The sequence below is a fragment of the Argentina silus genome, assembly GCF_951799395.1.
Source record: "Argentina silus genome assembly, contig: scaffold_109, whole genome shotgun sequence".
Classification (NCBI taxonomy): domain Eukaryota; kingdom Metazoa; phylum Chordata; class Actinopteri; order Argentiniformes; family Argentinidae; genus Argentina; species Argentina silus.
The window spans coordinates 39273-52500 of record NW_028152794.1 but is presented as its reverse complement, the minus strand read 5'-3'; the positions used below and the strand labels follow the sequence as shown (position 1 = coordinate 52500).

General features: G+C 48.2%; 1 protein-coding gene across 1 annotated transcript in view; it reads right to left on the bottom strand.

Annotated features, from left to right (window-relative positions):
• The window catches only part of LOC310824625 (follistatin-related protein 4-like), a gene marked incomplete at both ends in the record, with an annotated part of 131126 nt that extends 119692 nt beyond the window's left edge, over positions 1 to 11434 (bottom strand). Inside the window, 2 exons of the mRNA XM_083697885.1 lie at positions 4147 to 4180; positions 11303 to 11434. Of these exons, the coding sequence (XP_083554011.1) occupies positions 4147 to 4180; positions 11303 to 11434 (166 nt within the window). The remainder of the gene's footprint in view (positions 1 to 4146; positions 4181 to 11302) is intronic.
• Positions 11435 to 13228: the final 1794 nt, after the last annotated feature.

Here is a 13228-nt window from a genome sequence, read left to right as displayed (position 1 = left end):
ATATTTCTATCCTCACGGTAACAGTCGGTAGAGGAATAATTAACCTGTCGACAAGGAAAGTGTGTGATGTTTTGTTTCAGTAGGTTATTTCAAAGGGCTTCACGAAATGCTGACTGGCGTGCACAACCATAACCTGTTGAATGAGACATGGTCTTTTTATCCTCTGTCGAATATGCTAATAATTGCAACGTTAGCTCCTTTTAGGCCGTGTTAAACAGAATAGCACCGTAATGCCGTAGCAACACAAGCTGCTTAAAGATCAAAGGCAAGTTGCAAGGTTGTCGCCCCCCTTCGCCCCCCCATCCTAAAAAGAACATCTATTCTTGTGTCGCATCTTTCTCTCTCGCTCTCTTTTTCTCTCTTTCTCTCCCCCTTTCCCTCTCTACCCTCCGCCCCTTCTCTCTATCCCTCCCCCTTTCCCTCTCTCTCCCTCCCCCCCCCCTCCCTCACTCACTGACTCACTCTCTACCAACCCCCCCGTCCCCAACCCCGGTCTCTCTCTCCATCCATCCAGCTCTCTCTGCCTCCCTCCCTCCCTCCCTCCCTTCCTCTGAGCCAATCTCTTCTTCTTCTTCTCTCTCTCTCTCTCTCCAATCGTAGCCAGTTAATATCTATGACCAAGGAGAGACACTGCAGCTTTTGCAGCCATAGCAAAGCGCTATTCAGAGTGCCACAGTCAGGCTCCTTAAATCCCCCTGAGAGTATGATGTGCCCTCCTTAAGCCCTTCAGCCGTATCTCAGGGCACGCTAAACGCAGAGCTTTACTCCTCCACCACACTCCCTTTGTCTTTGACTTTCACACTTTGGGCTCAAATGTGACTTTGAAACGGGGGGATGTGACAATGCCGCGGGGGTACTCCTTGATTTGATTAAAAGGTGTGTGTGGGGGGGGGGGGTTCACGTATACAGTACCTGTGACTCCTGACTCGAACGAAAGAGGACTCGGAAATCAGGAAATTTATGGTGCAAATCACAACTCAGTGTAGCGGTATTTATAGAGTGATTCTGAGGAGTTCTGATTGTGTTACCGAGTCTATATGATGGAAGCTCTTTAAAAAAAGGCTATTACATTTTACTATTTTGATTAAGTTTCCGATGGCTGAGTGATTTCTGCCCTGTGTTTTATGAACTATACGCTGGGTAATCTTTATTGTTCTTCGGCATAATGAAATCATAAATCTTGGAGATTTACGATACAACTTTCTGATGGTGGCTTATTACTGACAGTAGTGAAATGATCCTTAGCAACTGTTTTTAATTACCAGAGATGACTGTACGACATGGTGGAACAGAGTCTAGTGGGAGAGTTGAATCGAAGGCCATAGAGAGAGAGAGAGAGAGAGAGAGAGGGAGGGAGAGAGAGAGAGAGAGAGAGCTTTTGAGTAAGAGAGAGAGAGAGAGAGAAAAGAGAGGGAGAGAGAGAGAGAGAGGGAGAGAGAGAGAGAGAAAAGAGAGGGAGAGAGAGAGAGACTATTTGTGTTATTTGCAAGCAATGGAGCATGAAGGCCATAGATAGAGAGAGAAATACACAGAGAGAGAGAGAGAGAGAGAGAGTGAGAAAAAGAGAGAAAGAGTGTGAGTGAGAGAAAAAGAGAGGGAGAGAGAGAGTATTTGTGTTATTTACAGGCAATGGAGCATGAAGGCCATAGATATAGAGACAGAGAGACAGAGAGAGAGAGAGAGAGAGAGAGAGAGAGAGAGAGAGAGAGAGAAAAAGTGTGAGTGAGAGTGAGAGAAAAAGAGAGTGAGAGAGAGAGAGAGAGAGAGAGAGAGAGAGAGAGAGAGTGAGAGAGAGTGTTTGTGTTATTTGCAGGCAATGGAGCATGAAGCCCCTCTTGATGTATTTCTCCAGTGCTCACTGAGAACTCCTACACACTGGTGAAAAAAAAAGAGGACTTCAAACTAAGTGATGAAAACACAATTTTTTTTGTGTTTTGTGTCCTCATGAATATCTTTAATATAGATGTGTGAAGATCTGGGGAATGTAAATGTGGGTGGGTGCTCTATATCTCTATATCTCTATATCTCTATATCTCGCTTGCTCCTTGATTTAATGATCATCTCTCCAACCTTGGACTGTGTGAAGATCGCCTCCTCTCTTCCCTCCCTCCCTCCCTCCCTCCCTCTCTCTCTCCCTCCCTCTTCCTCCCTCCCTCCACTGGCTCTCCAGTCCTTGACTGTTTGTTAGAGAGTCCCTGTCAGACTTGCCCTGTCTAATTCCCACCCATTAGCATCTAAATGAACCACGGGACTGCTTAACTAGGTTTGCCTCTTCCCATTGTTCAATTAGTGATGGTAACGAACCTTGATTAACCACTCCGTAAGGGTTCATAAATTAAGCACTCAGGGCCAAATGAATCACCGCTATTCATTCAAGATGAATGGACATTACTCAACGTTGCATACGGCCTCCACAACAACGACAAAAAAAAAAAAACCCGCCGTCATTTATATTCTGGGCCGGGGTTTTTTTTTCCCTTCGACAACGTGACCTTTGCCTACGCTTGTTTGTGAGCCGCTAGCAGGTAGCAGGTAGCAGGTAGCGGGTAAAATGTCATTTATTCCTGATTTGTGTCTGAGCCGGCTGAGAACTGCCACGCCGTGTTTACAACAATTCTGCAACACAGGTAACGTCTGCCTCTCCCAGGTAACGTCTGCGTCTCCCAGGCGAAAACTGGGCCAATTTGATTAATGCCATCATCTCCGAGTGAGAGGCACAGACACAGGGATAAAAAAAGAAAAAAAGAAAAGAAGCTTGCTACGTAGAGAGAGAGAGAGAAATGAGAAAAGGAAGAGAGAGAAATGAGAGGGAGATGGGGGATGAGAGAGAGATTGAGAGAATGGGAGGGAGATGGGGATGAGAGAGAGATTGAGAGAATGGGAGGGAGATGGGGATGAGAGAATGGGAGGGAAATGGGGATGAGATGGGCATGAGAGAGAGAGAAAGAGAGACATAGATGGAGAGAATGAGCGTGAGAGAGAAAGAGAGAGAGAGAGAGAGAATGAGAGAATGGGAGGGAGATGGGGAATGAGAGAGAGAGAGAGAGAGACATAGATGGAGAGAATGAGAGTGAGAGAGAAAGAGAGAGAGAGAGAGAGAGAGAGAATGAGAGAATGGGAGGGAGATGGGGAATGAGAGAGAGAGAGACAGAGAGAGAGAGAGAAATAGATAGATCGATAGATACATAGATTGATAGATAGACATACAGATAGATCCTGTTGGAGGAGGCAGCGATTCCCTTCCAAGAGAGAAACAGGGAAATAAAGAGCAGTTGCTTGTTTTTGGAGGTGAGGTTAGTTTAGCATACAAACAACCAGTGAGTAATTAGTCCCTAGTGGGAAATCACGGCGCGGTGTGAATAACTCTTACTAACACATTCGAAGCTGCAGCCTGTCTTAGGCGTCTGCAGCGGGGAAGAATCGGCCTATTCTGGAGGTGTACTCTCAACACCTCCAGCTATTTGGCCTTTGATCTAACACTTTCACTCAGGCCGGAAACACAGCCCTGGTGGTGCCGTAGACAACACGGGGAGAGCAGAGAGGGCGAAAACCTATAAATCAACAACAAACACTTCATGCAGCCACAGTTTCAATATTGCATTCTTGTGCGGGGGGAGACGGCCTGTTCGGTGTTCTCTGGTAGATAAAAGCTGTGAGAAACAGACTCTAAATAGAGCCTTTGAATGGAAGCCATTAAGAGCGTGACATTACTGAGACACAATGCTGCGTCTTGCCGATTCCCCAGTTTTGAATAGGTGTCTGGGGCTGTAATGAGGCTCCACAACAGCAGCGTACAGATATGTAGGATGGAAGGACATCGCACCATTGATGTGATTACAGTAGGATAGAGCCTTTTGATGAAATCAAACAGCATGTTATTGGATAGTACTATATGCACACACGCGCACACACACACACACACACACACACACACACACACACACACACACACCTATGTGTGTACCTGTGCATGGGCTTCTCTGACTGCTTTTCACCAGGGGAGGAAATCTACAGCCTCACAATGAATGCTGGTCACACACACACACACACACACACACACTCACACACACACCCCCAAAAGGATTTTGTCATTCACCAACACCAACCCACTGTATTTAAATGGTTGATCACAGTAAGGGCACTCACATTGATCGGCGGCCCCTTCAGCTCCTCCACTCTCCTGGGAAGAAAGGAAACACAGGACAAATTGTTATTATAGGTCTCTGACAAAAAAAAGAAAAGAAACCTTCTGTGTCTCTCAACCGAGTAATGCTCCCCATGAAATGTGTGCTTTCCTCCCAGGCAAGAGTGACCCAGCCAGAGAAGTGAGAAAGGCCTCAAACTGTTTCCAGAGTCAATCCATTCTCCTTTTCCCTCCTTGAAAAAAATAACATTTGGCAAAGACTGCAAGACGGCAGGTGTCATCCCTATTTGCTAGGGATCTGTCAGAGGCTTGGGGTAAGGGCCCTCCAGAAGAGCCCCATGCCTGCAAACTTCATATCCCCCAGTGTGAATAACTGAGATCCACTTTGGACTTCTCCAAACAGCTGCTTCTGTTATGTCCGCTCCTCACTCCGAGACATCTACATAATGAAGGTACGAGGACACAATGAGAGCCGGGGGTGGAGATGGGCTGCAAACACAGAGACAACGTTCTCTCTGCATGCCAACTATCATCCCCCATAACTGACATGATGCAGCAAATGGTCTTAATCTGGCCGATAATGAGTTTGACTGACAAAGCATATGTCTCTGATACCCCCCTCTTGGCTGTGGAGGCAAAGAACCTCCCTCCTCTCCTCCTCTCCTCCTCTCCTCCTCTCCTCCTCTCCCCCGCTCCTCCCGGTCCTCCGGGGCCTCTGAAGAGACACACCACTTTGCCTGTGTGTGATTACTGAGACTTGGAGCCAAGGCAAACCCTCCTCTCAGAAGCCATCTGTCCATCCTCACTGCAGACGATGCTGTGTCTCCTCCTCACCGCGGCAGAGCGGAGCGGAGCGCTGATCACTGCACTTCCATCAACTCAAGAGGTTTCTGTTTATTCAGTTGATTAGGGACTGGCGTGGAGGAAACGGAGGCGGAAGACTAACCGTAAATAGAACAGAGAAATACCGCAGGCCTAGACTTTGAGGAGCTCGCCATAATCTGTGTGCGCGTGTGTGTGCGCGCGTGTGTGTGTGCGCGTGCACGTGCGCGTGCACGTGTCTCACTCAGCTTGGCTGCCATTAAAACTCCCCCAGACGGAAATGAATTGAACATCATACATACAGAATGCACACATTTCGGGAGAGAGAAGCACTATTTTAACAGCAGGACAATCCAGCCCAAGCTGTGCCAATCCTAGAGACAGGTAGAATATATGTTCTCTGCCGCTCTGCTATCGGACTGCTGTGCAGGCAAACATCCATATGCTTCTCCCCTAGCTTTAATTTGAGGCAACAGTGAAACTCTACAAAACTCTCAGTGTCAGCTCGACAGCAAGACGGCTACATTAACCACATAAATGACAGAGAGCTAGCAGCCATTAGCTGCTGATAAGGAAGAGCAGACAGTCGACTGGACACTATCACCTTTGTTTGAATACCCAGAATGCAAATTATCGACTAGGAAACATAACAATGCTAAGCAGTGTTAGCTTCTTTTGTTTGTGTATCTACTTAGCTCTGTGTCTCCATCAGCAGATAACCAATAACCTCTGTCAGTGGCTGAGTAATCTGACCGTTCAGATGACTGTAATAACGCAAGCATAACATCACACTGACAAATCCTTAAATTTAAAAAAAAACTATAACAAACTTTCTAATGCAAAACTGGCAAATCTCTGACAAATGACTTTCTACACTGAGCAGTAATTTCCCAGCGTTTTCCATTTGTGTCATTAGACAGAGCAGCTAGCATGCTTTCAGTGATATTTACTGGCATGATTTCCCCTCTAAGTGTTTCTATAAATTGTAATTAGAGTGCGATAGTTCCTGGAAAGGGGAGTGCAGACAAAAGAGCTCCACTGAGTTTTTAAGGGCTTTTTTGTCCATGCCCAGATACTTCCTTAATTAAAGTGCTAATAGGTTTCCTACAGGAGGGCAGACGAGGTCAGGCAGCAAGGATGGCAGGGAGGCTTGTTGATAATACACAGAAATATACCCCCCCCCCCCCCCGCCCCCCCCCCAACTCAAACACACATCCAAAACCCCAAACCCCTCCACACCCCCCACCCCTAACCCTCACCACTAATGATATGACAACTTCCCCCAGACTGCAAGGATGCAGAAAGGCTCATTGCTAATACCAAAGTATAACTCACCCCCCCTCTATCAACCCCCTGCCCCACATCCCCAGCCCCCCCCCCCCCCCCCCGGCGACTCATGAGATGACTGCTTCCAACCTCCCCCAGACTGGAGTCTCGGCGACATGCCCTGATAATATTTTTGGCAGAACCTCTGAAATACCAGCCTAACCATGAAATGTACTTAATATAACAGCTCAGGGAGGCAACAGTCATTGTGTTTTAATGGAAGACCCATAAACATAGATTTACAGTACATTAACCAAGGGGAAAATAATCATTTGCATTTGCTTTATGTTGTTGCTTCCATAACTATCTCTATAGGCTGTATTTTAATGGTGGAAAAAAAACACACTTAGCACAAACACGGGCGCTGGCGGGGGGGGGGGGGGGGGGGAGGTGTGTGTGTGTGTGTGTGGGGGGGGGGGGGTGTCAGAAATATTAGTGCTATTTCCAAGGTCATAATTTTTCAGCGCAACTGATGACACCTGACCTGCTCGTTGTTGTGACCACGCCTCTTTTAGTGTTACTGTTAGAATGTGTTTTCCTGAGTGACCCTTGGAATGTGGTTTACAGCCAGGGGTACCAGACCCCCAAGATCTCTGTTGATAACCTGTCAGACTCCCTGGCGCCTAGCCTAACTGAGATGAGCCTCATGTCCTGGTTTCCTGTTTATTACCTACTATAAAATTGACTGCAAACTCTTTGTGGTTGCCACTTCCCTGCTGACCGTTCTCTTGGACAGTAGTTTGGTGTCCCAGGTCGACTTGACGAATAAATTAATAAATTGTCTTTATTCAACTTTCAATTTGAGTATCCACCTTCTTCCACGCACCATTGGATCTTATTCTTCAGTATCAGAAACATCCTCATCACAGTTACTCCCCCCACCTGAACGCAGGTGAGATCGCTCCAGTGTTTCACCTGTTACCACCGACACATGTTGCAAATACGCTTGCGTTTGGACTTCGGTGTCCTTTTTTCGGAGTCCATGAATGAAGCACCGTGAGTTCTACTTCCTGTACGGTATCCATAGTTTAATGACTAAATGTGGGGGGAAAAGCCAGAGCGGGGCCTGAAACAGAGTTTCTATTTCACCATAGAGAAATATCCAACACAGAAAAACTGATACAACAGAGCACTAGAAACTGTTTTGAAATCTTGCTTTCACAACTCCCACATTTCAAGCAAGTGGCCGTGTTCTGTGTACGTAACCTGTTGAGTCCATTTGAGTATTGTGTAACTGAGGAGTGGAGACTGACAGGAGATAGCTTAGCCTCTCTCACAATAACACTGTCTGAGGAAACAACAATAACACTGTCTGAAGAGACAAGACAAGTGGCCCAAAGTGCAGATCAACATCTCCACAAGCACCGCACAGCTACAGTAAAATAACCTTGGTTACATTATGAGTTGCATCGAAAGTTATTCAGTTAATGCAGGCTTGTATGCTGACTATACACTGTAAAATAGATAGTCTATCAGTGGAGGCTGGTGGAGGTAGAAATCGGAGGACGGGCTCTTTATAATGTATGGAACGGAATGTGTTCTCCTTCCATTCCATGCATTACAATAAGCCAGCCCTCCAATTTCTACCTACTCCAGCCTCCCCTGATGTCTACTGTATATAAATGTGTCTGGGGGGTTCTCCTGTAGGTCTGAGTCTCAGAGGTCTTAGAGCTTGAGTTAAAAAAACATCTCTATTGTATCTCCATCATGATCCTATCTATCCTCACTGTTCCCCAATTTCAACTCCCTCTCCATCCTTATCTTTCACTCTCCCTCCTCCCCCCCTCTCTCTCTCTCCTCCGTCTCCTTGGTATTTCTTATTTTCCATAACTCGACTGTTATTGTTTATTTCCATCTCTCCACTGCAGAGTAAATCATGTTTATAATCCAAACAGGCAGAAGCTGGAATGCAGAGTGAATTGGATTCGGAGAGATATGGCTTTATGCTTTGTGATGCTCCAGTGCAAGAGGTTGGACTGGAGGGGTTTGTTCCCACTTTTTTTCCAGGAATCAAAACGGGAGGCTGATGCCTGACCCTGTGAGAACCAGGTGGCCTGTGCCTGGGCTGGACTCCAGCTGCCTCAGGCAGACCATGGCAATTTGGCTGGTACAGCGAGGACGATTCATGTTGGATATTCCACTGTCAGTGGAGTTAGTTATCAATAAAGCTGTATTGAAACCTACTTTAAACATCCAAATGGAATAGTACACCAAAGATTGCAGCCGCCAGTCTTCCCCCCTAAGGAATATTGATTTAAATGTATTTTCTACTTATATGGTCAGAGCTACAGTAGGCTAGGTTGCCTGGACTGGGCAGAGAGGTGCATTAGAAGAGTGATGCCAATGTAATTACTGGAGGCTAGTTCAAACAATTCCTTCCTGATTCACCCAATATTGTTTTTTATTGGACTAAGATATGTTAGTGGGCGGGGCTAACACAACGTCAGATGGGGGAAAATGGCGGATGAAAAATTAGGCCCAAAACGTCAAGGGCTGTTTCAATGGCCAGAGCTAGGCTAGGTGGCCAGGGCTAGGCTAAGGCCAGAGCTATGCTAGGTGGCCAGGGCTAGGCTAAGGCCAGAGCCGTTTCTATGGCTAGAGCTATGCTAGGTGGCCTAGGCTGTTTCAGTGGCCAGAGCTAGGCTAGGTAGCCAGGGCTAGGCTATAGCCAGAACTATGCTAGGTGGCCAGGGCCGTTTCTATGGCCAGAGCTATGCTAGGTGGCCAGGGCTAGGCTAAGGCCAGAGCTATGCTAGGTGGCCTGGGCTGTTTCAGTGGCCAGAGCTATGCTAGGTGGCCTAGGCTGTTTCAGTGGCCAGAGCTATGCTAGGTGGCCTAGGCTGTTTCAGTGGCCAGAGCTATGCTAGGTGGCCAGGGCCGTTTCTATGGCTAGAGCTATGCTAGGTGGCCTAGGCTGTTTCTATGGCCAGAGCTATGCTAGGTGGCCTAGGCTGTTTCTATGGCCAGAGCTATGCTAGGTGGCCTGGGCTGTTTCTATGGCCAGAGCTATGCTAGGTGGCCAGGGCTGGGCTGTCATCCAGCAGCCCCAGGTTCTGTAGCTGTAACTGCACCAGGACAATAGAGAAGATGTGCAGGCTCATCACTTACTCTGCAATTACAGTGAGAAGGCCCTGGGAACATCAGTGTAGCAAGTAGCTATTCGTCTCGCTGTAAGTCTACCAGGACATGGGCCTCATTTCTCTCAGTCTCCTCTTACCTCAGATTTACATAAGATGGCCCTTAGGAAGCTCAATATGAGATGTAGCTTCGACGTATCTGATGTCTACCAGAAGGACGAGTGTATCTCTGTCTGTCTTTGCAGACAGTAGTCATTTTAGAGTATGTGTGTTTGTTTACGTTGAGGATTGTCCCTGGTGGTGGTGGCTGGGAAGGCATCGCTAGCATCGTTTATGCATTTCCTGAGGCTCCTGCTGCATATTTATGGAGTCCAACTCACCCCGAGGTTGACTTTAAACTCCTGTGCCAATTGACAGCTTTTTAGTTTCCCATTCTCTGGGAATAAGAGAGGGGGGATGCCCGGGACTGTGTTTCTGCGTTGAGGGATTTAAGACAACAGAGGCGCTTGAGTGATGGCATTCCCCTGCTCGTTGCCAAGTTGGCACCCTGTGGGCCAAGCCAGGCAGAGAACAGACCAGGGGCTGTGCATGCTTAATTTCACAAAGAATTATGAAAAGGACCACAGGGTTGAGGAGGGGGGGGGGGGGGGGGCGGACGCTGTTTTCTTGATGCTCTGTTGGGGACAATTGAAGGGATGGATGGGGGGGGGGTTTTGGAGGATGCCTCTAATGATTTCATCTGTATGACTAATGTTACAATATCCACAAGAAAGCTACTACTGTCACACAGCTGTATCAAAGCTCTGTTTGTGTGTTAAATCTAGCCAGTGCCACTTCCTCCTCTTCAAGCTTCAGTCGTGATAAGCGTGAAATGCAGCAAATGTACCAAACACAGAGTAAGAGGGGACTGCTGGGGAGAAGGTAGAGGGGTTCCAGGGTAAGAGGGGACTGCTGGGGAGAAGGTAGAGGGGTTCCAGGGAGAGGAGACTGCTGGGGAGAAGGTAGAGGGGTTCCAGGGAGAGGAGACTGCTGGGGAGAAGGTAGAGGGGTTCCAGGGAGAGGAGACTGCTGGGGAGAAGGTAGAGGGGTTCCAGGGAGAGGAGACTGCTGGGGAGAAGGTAGAGGGGTTCCAGGGAGAGGAGACTGCTGGGGAGAAGGTAGAGGGGTTCCAGGGAGAGGAGACTGCTGGGGAGAAGGTAGAGGGGTTCCAGGGAGAGGAGACTGCTGGGGAGAAGGTAGAGGGGTTCCAGGGAGAGGAGACTGCTGGGGAGAAGGTAGAGGGGTTCCAGGGAGAGGAGACTGCTGGGGAGAAGGTAGAGGGGTTCCAGGGAGAGGAGACTGCTGGGGAGAAGGTAGAGGGGTTCCAGGGAGAGGAGACTGCTGGGGAGAAGGTAGAGGGGTTCCAGGGAGAGGAGACTGCTGGGGAGAAGGTAGAGGGGTTCCAGGGAGAGGAGACTGCTGGGGAGAAGGTAGAGGGGTTCCAGGGTAAGAGGAGACTGCTGGGGAGAAGGTAGAGGGGTTCCAGAGTAAGAGGGGACTGCTGGGGAGAAGGTAGAGGGGTTCCAGGGAGCCTCTGAGTAAGAAAGTAAATGTACAAAAGAACAGCAATAGTAATCCCAATGTTTGTACTTGTACGATGTTTACTGTGCAACAACTTGAAAGAGACAAATGTTAGCAGGACAAAAGGGGAGGGGAGGCTGGTGGAGGTAGAAATTGGAGGACCGGCTCATTGTAATGCGTGGAATGGAATGAGGAATGGTATCAAACCTGGGTATCAGACATGTGTTTGATACCATTCCTCATTCCATTCCATTCATTACAATGATTACAATGAGAGAGAGAGAGAGAAACAGGCAGAGAGACAGAGGTGTGTGTGTGTGTGTGTGTGTGTGTGTGTGTGTGTGTGTGTGTGTGTGTGTGTGTGTGTATTTACCCTAGGCAGGAGTCCTTGAGTGGCATTCTCTGCTCTGTTTGCTGTATCCATGACGTTCCTCCGCCCCTCAGCCAACCAGCAGAGAGACACTCCAAGCAGGACAGGAAGTGCCCAAACACCCAGCCAGCCCATCAGTGATGTCAGCCTGGAGGGAGATCAACACAACAACTGTCACAATGATGTCCCTTACTCACTCACTCACTCACACACATGCACGTGTACACACACACACACACACACACACACACACACACACACACACACACACAGAAATAGACACACATGCGCGCACACACACACAGAAAAAGACACACACACACACACACACACACACACACACAGTGTTATTTCTTCATCATCACTGTCGGTGAAACTCTTGGTCTGAGGAGAAGAGTGGCAGCAGAGATTCATGAGAGCACTATCATCATGTTCACGCTGCAGAGCCGAACCGAGCTGAGCCAAGCTGTACTGTGCTGGCCTGGTTACACATCCAGTAATACACACACACACACACACACGCACACACACGCACACACACACGCACACACACACACACACACACACACACACACACACACACACACACACTGTTATTTCTTCATCATCACTGTCGGTGAGACTCTTGGTCTGAGTAGAGATGGCAGCCGTGGGGATTTACCGCGAGGGCTGTGAATAAGTGCTAATGCCTGTACCTGAGAATGTAGTGCTGCCTACGTCTCCTCTTCCACAGGCCGGGGCCGTCCTAATACGTCCCCTCTTACTTACTCATCCATCTACAGCACATAAAATGCCCTTCAACTTGCTTCGGAGGGTCCCTCTGCTGAATTGTTCAGTAAACTGACTCCCCTGACTGTGACTTTGCTGCGAAATACAATCGAGCTGCTCTAGTGAGGGATTTCACTGGTGCTTCTACATTTTACATTTACATTTTATGGCGTTTAGCAGACGCCTTTATCCAAAGTGACTTACAACAAATACATTTGTTTAAGTAAGTGAATCATCTATTCAACAGTCATAAAGTAATATATGGTAGGACCGGGGGGCCATTGGCAGTCGTAATGCTAGAAGAAGGAAAAAAAAAACATTTTTTAACAGGAGAGAAACTTGTACAGGGGGGGTAGTGGGGGTGAAGAGGTCTTTAGGAGGGACCGTTAAGATGTAGCCTGAAGAGATGGGTCTTCAATCTACGGCGGAAGATTGGTAGTGACTCAGTGGGAAGCTCGGTCCACCAGCGGGGCGCCAGGACAGTGAAAAGCCGCAACCGAGTACTGCGGCTGCTGCATCCGCGTAGAGGCGCCTCTACATGGATGCAGCAGCCGAGGTTGAGGTTTGTCTGGGAAACATGCACGTACAGTACACACAAACAAAGTGATGCAGGGTTAAACTGCAGTGTGACTCATCTGCATAGGCAGCTGCAAACAGAGTATCACTGAACCCACAGCCTGAACCCACAGCCTGAACCCACAGAGACAGAGATTCATTGATCATCCTTTTCACGCTACAAAGCCTAACCAAGTTGAGCAAAGCTGTACTGTGCTGGCCCGGTTCCACATCCAGTAACAAAGCTGGAAAGGACAATGTGAAAAGAGGCTGAAAGGACTGAGAAGAGGACAGCAGTTAGTAAGCCAGCCTGCTAGCTAGATGTGTGGGCAGCTTCAAAAAGAGCCTACCTGAACCCAAGGCCTTGAATACCACTGGGTAGGCACACGGAGCAGGGGCAGAATCCAATGTGGGAAGCTACTGTACTGAGCCTCACTGAACCCACAGCCTTAGCCCACAGCCAACATACATTACACTGCACTGCTATCAAACACTGAGCTAAGCCAAGCTAACCTGTACCGCGCTGGCCTAGTTATCAGGGTTCTCTCCAAAGAATGTAAAACGGGCGTTACACCACGGTGTCCGCTTGGCTCGACCATGTAGACA